Source organism: Sceloporus occidentalis, unplaced genomic scaffold, assembly GCF_023333645.1.
Source record: "Sceloporus occidentalis isolate IW3139 unplaced genomic scaffold, rSceOcc1.0.p SCAF_54, whole genome shotgun sequence".
Taxonomy (NCBI): Eukaryota; Metazoa; Chordata; class Lepidosauria; order Squamata; family Phrynosomatidae; genus Sceloporus; species Sceloporus occidentalis.
In genome coordinates, this window is record NW_028317034.1 from 3816188 (window position 1) to 3830533 (window position 14346).

The window sequence follows — 14346 nt, forward strand, 5'->3', positions numbered from 1 at the left end:
AGTGCATGCATTATTGAATTGATTGGCATTGGAGCGCATAGGTCGGTTGTGGAGATCCTCTGATCGCTCTCGATCAGCCCAGCATCTTCTGCTTTCCCACCCCATGCACCCAATACAGGTGTCCCAATTTGGATACCTGGAATGTTGGGGGTTAGGATTACTAAGGGGTAAACAAAAGGAAGTTGTGAACTGAAAATTAAATTTAGAATGTGGAAAAGTGACTAATCAATTTATTTTTTAATATATGCATTTTTAGTCCTTAAATCTTTCAGAAGGTACATTTTCATGAATTTAATTTTTCATGTTTTCAGATCTGTCAGCACTGGCTCAGTCAGTGTTTCTGGAATTACTTAGATTGGCCGGACATATGCCATTACATTGCGGTATGCATCCTTCTTGGAACAGACTATCAAGTGTACGTGTGCATAGCCATTTTCAAACACTTACAGCAAGAAATTCTTCAACACACACAAACACAGGACCTCCAAGTTTATTTGAAAGTAAGTACGGGTATTAGACTTATTTATATAACATTGTTTGCAATTTAAATTCCTTACATAATTATTTTATTATTACCTGTTGCTATTTCTTTTCATCTAATGATGAGACCTTTAATGTCCTAAATGCTTCTGTAACTTTACATGTTTTATGATGTAAGGTTTTGCCTGATAGAAGACTCCATTATATAATCATTGAATGTATTTAACTTGAAACTTAACAATAAACATGGTTTGACATGTAATATCTTGCTAGGTGTCGTTTGACATTTTCCATCTCAGTAACTTGGCTGTATACATATCTTGTACATATGGGCATATTGTAGCAGTTTATCAATCAAAGGACATTAAGTTCACAAATGAAGCTGGTACCAAAATACCTCAAGGTACACCTCATTGGTCGCATAAATGCTCTATGTATATAGCTATGGGATGACATCTGTATGTATTTGCATACATATTCTAATCATGGTCCATTGAAGGGGTAAGAAGTTTACATGCAAACCTTATTGTTAATATCTTTAAAATTGATATGGAGTATTTGAACCCTCATAGGCAACTTTGGGACACATCCAGCTACGTGACTGATACCCCTCCCCAATATTAGAAAAAAATAAGAACTGATAGCCCAGAGTAAGGAAAGCATTGAGGCGGAGGCCAGGGCAGACACTGACAGACAGACACACAGACATAGTTACATATACATAGTCTGTTATAGTCCTTACTGTAAAGAATCCCTTCCTTTGTCGTCTATGAAATCTCCACTTTTCCAGTCTCAGAGGGTGGCCTCTTGTTCTTTATACATTTCTGTTAATGAACAGGTCACTGAAGAGCTCTTTATATTGGGCCTGCATATATTTATATAATGTTATCATATCCCCCCCTAAGACACCTTTTTCTAGTGTATATAATTGTAACTTTTTTAGTCTCTCTTCATAACTAATATCATCCAATCTCCTTATTAATTTTGTAGCCCTCCTTTGCACTTTTTCTAGTTCCATAATGTCCTTTTTAAGGACCGGTGCCCAGAATTACCACATATTCAAGGTGAGGTCTTACCAATGACCTGTAAAGAGGCAGGATAATATCCTCCTCCCTTGAATCTATACCTCATTTTATGCATGCCAAAACCTCATTGGCCCTTGCAGCTGCTTGCTGGCATTGTGGACTGTTGTCAAGTCTGTTGTCTTCCATTATTCCTAAGTCCTTCTCATTGGTAGTCTTCCCCAGGGATATTCCATTAATAGTATAGGTTGCATTGTTATTATTTTTACCATAAGGCATAACTTTGCATTTATCTATGTTGAACCACATCTGCCACTTTCCCATCCAGTCCCCAACTCTGTCTTAATCTTCCTGCAAAGAAGAAACATCAAGATTAGTCTGAATTACCCTGCCTACTTTTGTGTCAAACTCAGACACGTCCAGCTATTTGGCGCAAGACTGAATTTTCTCAACCCTGAAACAAAAGTAAAAGAATTGAGTAAGAAAAGTGAGAGAGTGTAAATGGGCAACTGTCTTAATTTACTAAACTCTATTTTAAACAGCATATATTTAATAAACAACTAAACCACACTGTGTGTAAGCACAGTCAAATGCCTTTTTTCACAAATATTTTTTTTGTATTGACCAAAAACAAGAGGTTTTGCCTCTTGTTATTTTTTAAAAAGAAGGTAAACCCTAGAATAAAAGTGAAAAGATGACTGCTGCAGTTCCTGTATATGATTAATTAACTTATATAGAGTACACTACAGCTTCTCCAATCTACCCCAGACCAGCAAATGTTCTGCACTAAACTATTGATTTAGCTTGCAGTATGGTAGATGGACAATGATTGAGAATCAACCTCAGCCTCTGCTGAGCGGTCGCTGTCACTTACTGCCTCACGCTCCAACTGTCATCACTCTCCAACTGCTACTGACAAGTTAAAATGGCGTCCGCACATATATGTATTGCTTGTCCCTTTCCCTTGTAAATGATAATTGGCCAGAGTGAAAAAAGTTATGATAAAACTCCACAGATTGTTGTTTTTTGGGGGTACATCATTTATATATACCCTCCTACATACAGTCCCTTCCCACTTGACCTCATCAAAGAGCGGCTTTTGCCATTCATTTTCGATTGTTTCGTCTGGACCCTCCTCGTTATTGGAGATTTGTAAAAAAAAAAAACGCATGAAACAAATTTCATTAAAAATAAGCTTTGTATAAAAGTGAATGCACAAGTTTAGAATTCACGATTAAGATATATATTTACTATATTTGTCATAGACAAATAGTCATTGCAAACTGATGTTTGCTATTACAAAATGGATTAATAGGTACTGTATGTAGGCTTGACACAGATGTTCTCTTGGTATATAAATTTGCTTGCAGTTTACAATGTAAACATTGTTTAGGTGGAAGTTACCTTTAGTTTAATTATAGCCCTGCTTCTTTTAGAATATTTATTAAACTGTTTTACATAGTTCATAAGGTTGAAAAAAGACCTAAGTTCAACCCTTCTACCTAACCTTTCTATTCTTGATCCAAAAGAAGGCAAAAAAACCCTAATTAAGCTACTTCGAATTCTGCCATCAGGGGAAAAAATTCCTTCTTGACTCCAAGAGGCAATCGGATTTCTCCTTGGATCAAGAAGCTCTAAAATATTAATATTATTCTATTTATATCCCTGTATATCGTGCCTTTCTAAGAAAATATCGAGGCCCCTTTTGAAGGTATCTAATGTATTGGATAACACTACCTCCCTTGGAAGTGAATTCCATACCTTAATTGTCCTCACTGTGAAGAATCCCTTCCTTTGTCGTCTATGAAACCTGCGCTCTTCCAGTCTCAGAGGGTGACCTCTTGTTCTTTGTATATTTCTGCTAATGAACAGGTCACTGAAGAACTCTTTATATTGGCCCTGCATATATTTGTATAATGTTATCATATCCCCTCTGAGATGCCGTTTTTTCCAGTGTATATAATTTTAACTTTTTTAGTCTCTCTTCATAACTAGTATCTCCCAATCCCCTTAATAATTTCATAGCCCTCCTTTGCACTTTTTCTAGTTCCATAATGTCCTTTTTAAGGACCGGTACCCAGAATTGTACCGCATATTCAAGGTGAGGTCTTACCAATGACCTGTAAAGAGGCAAGATGATATCCTCCTCCCTTGAATCAATACCTCTTTTTATGCATGCCAAAACCTTATTGGCCCTCGCAGCTGCTTGCTGGCATTGCGCACTGTTGTCAAGTCTGTTGTCAACCGTTATTAATAAATCCTTCTCATTGGTAGTTTCCCCCAAGGATATTCCATTTAAAGAATAGGTTGCATTTTTATTATTTTTACCATAATGCATAACTTTGCAACTTTGCAACCTCATCTGCCACTTGCACGCCCAGTCCCCAACTCTGTCTAGATCTTCCTGCAATGAAGAAACATCAAGATTAGTCTGAATTACCCGGCCTAATTTTGTGTCATCAGCAAAAACTGTGACATGACTCTTAATGCAGCTTGGGAGATCATTTATAAATAAATTAAAAAGAAGAGGACCGAGGACAGACCCCTGAAGCACTCCACTTAATACCTGCGTACAGGCTGAGAAACATCCATTCACAACAACCCTCTGCATTCTATTATTTTAATAATAAAAATAATAGCATTAATTGCTGTACATTGTATCTGTCAATTTTGCTATTACGGGAACCTTCACTGTTCCATGGGACATAGTACTGTATCTTTATGACTGTGTATATTGATATGTATATAATAGTATAAGTGCAACCTATTACAGCAGGGCTGTGTTTGTCAGCCTGTTACATCCCCCCAAAAATGCCCCCACGTCACCACAATCGTGGTGATCGCGTGGGCGCTGCTGCTGCTGTCTGCTCGCCTCCGAGCCTGAGATCACTCCCACAGAGTGATTCTGTAGGCTGAAAACACGATTGCAGGAAAAACAGCAATCACGTTTTCAGCTGCAACAGGCAGCTTCAGGAAAGGGGGGTTGAGTGTTAATTGGGTCCCCACACAAGTGTGGGGACCTGACACAACATCCCCCTGCTGCCTGATCGCTCCATGAGAGCGACAGTGCAGCGTTAACCCCTTCAATGCCGCGATCGCTGCATTTTAGGGGTTAATTCCCGTTTTGTAGGGGGCTCTGCTGCTGGTGGTCTGCCTGGAAGCCCAGGCAGACCAGCAAAAACGAGCCCCCAAAAGCCCTTTGATGACTCCTGTAGGCATGGAAGCCTACAGGAGTCATCAAAGAGACTCCTCCCTGCAATGGCTGGTCTATAGACCAGCGATTGCGTCCCAACTGCCAGAGGCAGCTTCAGGGACAGGGAGGAGAGGGTTCTTCGGTCTCCACATGAGTGTGGAGACCAGCCCCAGCCCTCCCCTGCTGCCTGATCGCTGAATGAGAGCGACAGTGCAGTGTTAACCCCTTCAGTGCCACAATTGTATATGACACATTTGTGGCATTGCAGGGGTTAACATTTGTCCCCACAAACTTGTGGGGACTAAATATAAGTCAATGCTGTGCTCCAATGGAATTGAAAGAGTTAAAAAAAAAACCCAAAAAAACCTGGAAGTCCAGGGTGCTTCCAGGTCAAATACTGTGAGTTTAGTAAGTGGGCTGATGATAATCAGATCACTCCTGACCAACTGTTTTAAAAAAATCCTGGCTCCTAACTTTTTTAGCTGGCGCCTAGATTCACAACAAATTTGTCAAGCCCTGTATTAGAGTAAGTCTGCCATGGGTGGGTAACTAACAACTTGACAGTCCGTCTATTGGCCTGGCTGTACAGTAAACAGAGCAGGGCATTCCATGAGGGATACTGTGGTATCGGACAATTGTCAAATATTCGCTGGTTCTGTTCATAAGTACATTTGCAATTCAGCATTTTTACTTACTTTACCATTGCTAGAAGCAATGACAATCCTGTATTTATGCAGAAACATGCATTTGGATTCATGAGTGTTGCATTCATCATTTCATTGCTGAAGGGTTTTCAATACATTACTCTTTGTAGAATCCATTGGAGACGTTCAAGTCATAAACTGAATATTTACAACATTAATTAAAAAAAATGTCTCTCTTTCTGAAACGTTATAGGTCGGCTGCTGTCATGACAAAAGAATTAAGTGTTCAGAAATGCAGGTCTTGTACTAAACACCTGTTGGAGTGAATATTGAAATGATCTTTACATCATTTTCATTTATTAACTTTGATTTTGGCATGAACTTTGTTGGTCTTGTGAATGCTCAATAACTTTGAGACACAAATTCTTCCCAAAAGAGTTGAATAAGCAGATTTTATTGCTCGTGCACACGAGGGAGTGTCATCAGCCAGACTACTCTCTCTCAATGAAAACAACACATGTCTTATATACCTTTACAAACAAGACATCTACGTGCTAAGATCTGCCTACATAGCAAGTGTCCTGAAATATACATACAGAAAGATACGGAAAACCATTCATCCTATTATGGTCAGTTTATGTCAAAGACCATGTTTGCAGACGATCAATCACTTCTGACCCCCCTCATTGTGGTCCTTGAATAGACTTGGTTAGTTTCTTTTATCTTACTTGGAGCAAGAAATAGCCAACCACCTGTCCACTCTTAACCTTTCATTGTGCATAGAGTCACACAGAAAAGGACACTCAGGGTTAACATAAAAATGTCTGCTGAGAAGCTGAAGGCACATATTCAATATTCACAGTCTTTTTATTGTTCTGTTTGCTTTCTTCTTCACAGCGCGATTTAGGGAATGGGGAAACAAAAAGCAGATCTGTCACTTTTCCAAATCCTATATTTTATTGTAGTGCTCGGTATGTAATTGTGTTTACAAATTAAAATATACTTATTTATTAAAACCCACCACATGGATATACAGTGAACACAAAGGAATCCACAGAAGGGCATCCACCCCCAAAAAGACAGACACTCAAATATATGGGGTATGTGTGTAAATAATTAAATTAACATGGTCGTAAGCACGCAATGTTATAGTCTTATGAATGCACCCATGCACTGACACACATTCGTATACATGTGTGCTGCTGTCCAATGGGCTGGTTACAAAAAAAACTTTAATCTACTCATCTGCCCTATTTTCACTATGAAGGCCTTCATAACCTGATATGACTGCTGCCACTAGTCCTTCACCTCAGATCCACCCCTTTCTGACCTGTTTGAACCTATTTTGGTGCATGTGTCCCGATTTGTTTTTGGACTGGTTTCTGGTTCATTTTTGACTTTCTGGTTTTCTGTTTCTAATCCGACTTCACTCCTGTCTTGCAATCTGGTTCCTGTTTTAATTTTTGCTCTGATTCTGACCCAGCTCGCTTGACTACTCCTACTGGCTGTGCTGTTTCTGACATTTTACAAATTAAGATTCGGTCCACCTCACTGACTATTCAGTGGTTCTTGTGGTCATTATCTCCACTTCTGGATCCTACTACCAGCATTTAAGTGACATCAAGCTCATGTCATGATTTCAGTTCGACCCCCTAAATATCTTTTGTGTTTTATTTAGGGCACGAGTTTCCACCATGCTCGTTACATTCATCTAGAGAGCCCAAGAGGTACCTTCCCCCAGCCCCAACTACATTCTGCCTGACCCCCTTTTTTATTGGCTTGAGTTTGATATTGTGCCTCTTGGATTCCATCCTTGCTTCCCCTAAAATGTTTTAATTAAAAGAAAAACCTTGGAGCTCTGCAGTGTTCTGCATGTGCTGTGGTATAAATCATTTCCTACTCCCTAGTGATACTGTTACTGTCTGTGTATTCTACTGTAACCATCCCAATAATCATATTCACGGTAAAGTTTATTATACATGACAAAATGAAACAGCAGTAAATTTCCAGTATGGTGGGGCTATACATTGATTTGTTTTTTTAATTGAGATTTATTATGTGGTCAATACATACATTACTATAGCAGATTTGTAATGTATTCTTATGAAGACATTACATTCTACTGCTCTTTAGCTTTACAACATCAGCTTTCTGTTTTTAATTAATGTAATAAATATGATGATAAATAAATGTACTTAACAAACATGAAAAGCAAGATGTGTAACATGGCTGTGAAATATAACACAAGCCTGATGTTTGAAACTGCAGGGAGTATGATGGATTCTTCTTTTGTTCTCTTACGCCTTTGGGGCTGTGCTTTATATCCTGTAACTAATATAAACCAGACATTTGAATAATTATACTGTTTCTGTTGTGTTAAAAATGACTTTTTGGATTAAATCATGCATAATAATCACTACTAGAAAGGTTTAGTTATATTTTTGTGTAATCATTTATACTTTTTTGCTATAATGGTATTCTAGTACAGGAACTTTTATAGAGCAATGCTTCAAGTATCAAGTAAATTATATTTAGAATTATTTTCTTGACTAAAATTATTCCTGTGCTTAGTTTGTTTTATCACTTGCACAAACGAGGGGCTGCTTTGGGCGAGCTTAAACGTAGTTTTATTATTTGATACTATATAGTTGTAGTAAACAAACATGGAAACAAAGAATTTCATGACAGATAAGCACAATTTGGCACATCTTGTCTGCCCATTTTTTTGATGGACTCTTCAAAATCTTGAAATCAGTCCTTTCAATGAAAATTCAATGTTTCTATCACATTTCCCCTCTCTACTCTTTCCTCCAAGCTGTACATATTGAGATCCCTTATCCTGCAAACCATTTACCATTGGACAAGCTAAACAAGCATCTGGTGCTTGTTGGTGTTCATATACTGACACTTTTATACTGACAACAGCACAAAGGCACTAGTACAAAGATGAACAGTGCCATTAACATGTTTTAAATATATCACATTCACAAATGTTTTGTTACATTGATTGTGCAAAAGCAGTAGACAAATTATATAGCAACTGGGTTATAGCATGTTTTTTGCTGATTGGTTTGTGATTTTTTGCTACTTTTACTTTCTTATTAGTAGCATCATATTTTTAAACTTTTCACCTTAACCATTATTGTATCATTAGAGATCCTGTTGGGATTTTTATAGGCCTCAGGCATCTTTCACACAAAACCCGTGGGACTGCATATTTATCGATCCATTACTAATTTTATTTTAATGTTTTTATCCTACTTTTTATCAGTTATTTTAATGTTTCTTTTTCTTCTCATAGTCATCTCTATAACTATGCATTCCTAAGCAAAGTATATGTAAGCAAGAATTTCTAAATGTAGATTTGGGCATTCAAATGCAGTAAGTGTTACAATGTTTATACAGTACACCATTATACTTAATCTATAGTTTAGAGCCAGCCAACGAAGGCATACTATTACTTCTCAGTGGTCTGTTTTTACATGCTGTAATAGTACATACTAAATGAGCTGATTATTTTTATCTCTTAAGGGTTAATCACATAAAAAACAGTAGAACTTTACGCTTCTATGGTACCAGTGCCATGACTTTTTAGCATTCTCTGAAATCTTATAGAAAACCCAAAAATGTATAAAAAGTAAAAAATACTTCAGCTGTACTACGAATAATTGCATTAATGCTGCATTCAAATAAAAAACGTGTTCGGTCAGTTGAGTATGTGTAACGGCGCTTTTAAAAAGACATTGACGAATGAGTTTGTGGAACAGGCACATAGACCAAGATATTAAGTTTATAAGAAATGCCTATTACAATTTATAAAGAGGCCAGATCTTTATATGGTAACATATTCACTTTAATGCCAATAAGCTGCAAACATTTCTTTCTGCTGTCCCTTTAAAAATCAAACACACAGAACTGTTGTCAAGACTGCACCAAAAATTTACCAGGAATCTGGATTGGCTTCCGTTAACAATATAGTGCATAGAGTGACAGAAGATATATATTTGTATGTAATTCAAACATATAAACTGTGAATTACAAGGGCCATAGATTTCACGTAGTGAGTTTGATGAAGTACCAAAAAGAGGGAATTATAAACATGTGTATAGTCATGTATACATACAAAATATGCACGTACATCTGTTATTTGTTCTATGTTTATAAAGTTCATTCCATAAGGAAACTGCATTTCTTCCAGTATTTGAAAGCCATCATGTAAGTGAACTTGAGTTTCTTTTCTATTGCTCTTCTGTACTTTTTTGTGAGTCCATGGATGTTTTGAAAGACATTTAATGGATGACTTCTATTTCTTTGGGACTGGTTTATAAACTAATTTGTAGCCAACACACTTTATTCACCAAGAGAGAAGAGAAAATCTTTGATGTGAAGCCAAAAGCTGTATTTCTTATGCTTAATCAATCCGATGTTTGCAGGAAAGTAACAACAAATTATTCTGCCCACTTAAAACAACATTCTAACAGGATTTCTATGTATCTTCAGTAATCTTTCTGCAGTTCACTGTTTATTGCATTCCTAATAGCTGTTTTTTTTCTTTTTAAAAGTTCTAACTTTTACATATTAGTTAAACTTAGCTTTTTGTGCAAACCCCTAAGCGACAGTTTAACACAGTATTATAAAATATAAAATAATTTCTAACTGCAATGATAATGCAATTCTGTGATGCCTGAGTATATCACTCTCAAGAGTTCTCAATGTAATAATGTTTCTTGATATAAGATGTAATTTTGTTTCAGAGAATATAGTATTGACGTAGATTTTTACTTCTCTATGTACTAGATTATATTAAATTGATGTTTGTGTTTAAATATATTTTATGATTTCTTTATAAATGTAGATAGTTGATGACCTGCTTGTTTTAATAATCTCAGTGAAATAGAGCATACTGGTTTAAAAAAAATAAAAAACAAAGGAACAGTTTTTGATAGAATAGTACGCCCCTAGTCTCCCCATACTCTACAGAGAGTTCCTATCTAAAACCAATCCCATGAGACAACCTTCTGTGATAAACTGCCTTAGTCATGCTTCTGAGTGAAGCTCCATTCATTTAGGCCACTTAAGGGGTCAATAAGGCAAAACATTTAGAAACAAAATTGGGCATTTCTGTTCCATTAGTTAATCCAATTTCTTTGTCGGTTCACACTTTACAGAAACACTACAGGACTACCCAATGTAGTTGCTCTAAAGCACGCTACTTTTTATTACAATTTTACACTTTTATTAGTACACTATACTTTTTATTATTCTGTGTATGCTGTTGGTTTTCACACATTTACAACTACAATACAGTTCTAAATACTGTTTTTTACGGCAGCAACAGCTACCTTATGTTAAACCAACCAGATTCTTTTCACAAATTATGTAGCTTACCTGCCTCCTACTAGTTTAAACAGGAAGTCTCTAGGTAGTTTACATTATTGAGTTTCACTTAGTACATTAGATGAATAAACAGATGTGCCACTGTGGATATCCAGCCTTCTCATGGTTAAGGGAGCAGTAAAAATGTTACTCAGAGACTTACCTGTTGGCTATTTCCTGATTGCTAGTCTGTCATCAGCACATGTGTATGTACAGAAGCATTTCACGCTCTCCTGGTATCTGGGAGTATATGTGCTCATGCTCTCCCATCCTCTTTCAACTTTCCCTGCCCCCTTTAAGTTAGATGGAAATTATTACTGTTCATCCCAACTCACAGTTGCAGTTAACAAATCCCAAATGAATCGTCATATCTAAGCCTCTAAGACAAATACTCTTAGTTTGTCAATGCAAAATGGCAGAACTAAATTTTACAACCCTTAACATGTTATGTGCTAACCAAAAGTTTTGGTTTCTCACTCATTTCCAGGAAGAATCCATCCAAGGATTTCATGTCGCTGATTATTTGGAATACATGGAGACACTGGAACAGAAACACAGACCAATGGTTCTACAGGAAATGAAGAACTTTACTCTTAAAGTAAAATAGAAAATGAGACAATAAAGGGGTTTTGTTTTAAAATAGTTAATGTAACATTCCCTTTCGACCGATCACATTTCGAGAGCAGATAAAATATTTTTATTAAATATGTATTAATTTTGATTTAGCTATTTGCTGGTTTATGGTAAATAAACATGTTGGGTAGGGTTAGGTTGTACAATCCCCAGCTTCCCTAGAAATTCCAGACCACACAGTGAATAAGACTTTTGTCAGACGTAAGTACCCTACATTTATAATTAGGATCGAGTAAAAAGCTTTTACTGTACAGCTGCTGTTTTATCATCACTGTAATAAAAGAATCAGTAAAATCTAAAACAAATGTTTTTTAATACAATTCATGCTGTAAAAATATGCATTTGAAGCCTTCAGAAAACTAAACCTATTACATAAAAATAAAATAAATTTTCTAACATTAAAACAATATAACAATAAGTACATTTTTTTCTTCCCTTTTAAAGTAAATTTGTTTTCCTGAATTCTACAGTTGAATACACCAAATAAATTGATGTATGGTGATATTGTACAGTACCAGGGAGATGTTTTGTTGTATTTTATGCATGTATCATGTGCATAATATATGTATGGGATGGAGCATTTGGAGAGCACGGCAAGCCAATGCTCCAACTCCAGTATTGCAACAGACTGGAAGGCCAATCCAATAATGCAGTCCATGATTTTCACGAAGCCTGCAACGGTTGAGGGAAATGGACATTTAAACTCCCTCAAACCATGGAGTAAGGATAATGTTGAGAGGAGAGGTAGTTCCATACACAAGGGGAGCACCTGAAGAAAAATCCAGACCCGAGTGTGACATTACCTGGACCTGTGTATGCTGTCTGGAGGGTTCCAAATCCAGTGGGGGTTAGTGGACGTTTACGCTGCTCAGTCTGGGTTAACTGTATATGTCAGAGTGTGCCCCAATTTTGAGGTAGGCTTTATTTTTATGATCTTGTTGTGGGTTTTTGCATGTGTAAATAGGGCACAGTTTTCCAGAAAATGAGTGTTTTGGGGCATTATTGCCCTACAGAGCCTTGCTTAAGATTCTGAAAAGTAACAGGGTTATGTCACAATATATGTATATACAGTTTAGATATAATCTTATATTAGATCCACTTTTTTTGCTGAATATGTATAATTATTTTTCATTGAGTCATATCTCACCTATTGTTAAGTTCCTTATTGGTGTTGATTTTTTTCAGACAGTGTTTGTAAAATGTGAGACAAAGGTCAAAGAAATCAATATAGGAAATTGATTAGAGAGACACGCATCTCAGCTTCCACGAGGTAAACCTTGAAACAGTCTCTAAAATTATTACACCGATTGACAAACAAAATCTGCAAGATATTAGATATATTTAACACATTCATTTAGTTATGCTGAAAGCTGGTACAAGGACAGTTCCCTTTTTTTTCTTTGCGAATGTACCCATTACTGCCTTACATAAACACTGATGAGACTTAAAAAGTGACATTTGGGAACTCCATAAAACAAGTTGGTCATTATATATATATATATATATATATATATATATATTTCTGCTTGGATCAATAAGCTCTAAAATATTAATGTTATTCTATTTATAGCCCTATTGCAATAGAGAATCAATCAGAAAGTCCACTGGGATTCATATGCCACATCATATGTAAAAAACTGGAATAAATAGGAAAAAACCATGAATAACTGTCCCAAAGCAAAAAAACAACAACTTTATGTTGGTATGTATCATGTACTGCTTTTAATGGTGGCTTAACAATTCTAAGTTTATTTGATCTCACTGAACACATCTCACCTGAAAATAGTCCGCTCCACATTTAACGTGTTCTGCTTGTATAAAGTACTGTATAACATCAATAACTCGAATGATGGCAACAATCTCACCTCGGGGCTCATAAGCTGAACGGAAAATTCCTGTGTCGTTTATCAATGCGTGCGGTTTGTGGTACCTCGTATCTCATGGTGTATCTGCCAAGGGCAGAGATAGTTGGGGGGTAGGTGGGTGGGCTGAACACTTCAAACTACACACCTCATATTTATATTTTGCTCACCTCATTGTCACGAGCTGAGAACACAGGTTGATAAGGAGCCCAGGTGCAGGGGATACGAGGGGCTCTGTCTGTACCCCACGATGCATTATGGTCTGGGGTTGTTACAGACAGGCGCAGGAAGAAACCACAGACAACAGATCTGGATTAAGAGTTGTATTGACTGCAATGGTACATCAATAAATACAAAGAAAGTCACTCAACTTGGCAGGAAGCCCACTTGCGGGGCACACGGCAGATAAGCCCTCTTGCGGGGCACACGGCAGATAAGCCCACTTGCGGGGCACACGGCAGATAAGCCCACTTGCGGGGCACACGGCAGATAAGCCCACTTGCGGGGCACACGGCAGATAAGCCCACTTGCGGGGCACACGGCTTGAAGCCCTCTTCCGGGGCACACGACAGATAAGCCCACTTGCGGGGCACACGGCAGATAAGCCCACTTGCGGGGCACACGGCAGATAAGCCCACTTGCGGGGCACACGGCAGATAAGCCCACTTGCGGGGCACACGGCAGATAAGCCCACTTGCGGGGCACACGGCTTGTAGCCCTCTTCCAGGGCACACGGCAGGTTGCCCACTTGCAGGGCACACGGCAGGTTGCCCACTTGCAGGGCACTCAACCAGGGTAGTCCGCTAGTGGGCAGTCATCCTGGGAGTCGCGATGCAGGGCACTCCTCTTGGGAGTCCACTTAGTGGGGCGCAGGCCGCAACTCAGGAACACGGCAGGTTCTGGAACAAGGCAGGTTCTGGAACAAGGCAGGTTCTGGAACAAGGCAGGTTCTGGAACAAATCAGGAACCAAACAGGTAGTCCTCCAACTTCAATGTCAAGGCCCAGACTGCAGGGCTGGGCAGGTTTATCAAGGCTGACTTGATCAGGTAAGCCACTGCAGCTGGACCTGATAATTAGTCAGAGTGGTCTGAGTGGCAAGGGCGGCCACTAGTGGTCGGTAAATGAAAATGAACAA

General features: G+C 38.0%; 1 protein-coding gene across 1 annotated transcript in view; it reads left to right on the forward strand.

Annotated features, from left to right (window-relative positions):
• Positions 1–12587, forward strand: part of LOC149288041 (protein broad-minded-like) — a 121788-nt gene extending 109201 nt beyond the window's left edge. Inside the window, exons 33-35 of the mRNA XM_089492173.1 lie at positions 312–500; positions 11203–11313; positions 12534–12587. Coding sequence (XP_089348299.1) covers positions 312–500; positions 11203–11313; positions 12534–12587 — 354 coding nt within the window. The remainder of the gene's footprint in view (positions 1–311; positions 501–11202; positions 11314–12533) is intronic.
• Positions 12588–14346: the final 1759 nt, after the last annotated feature.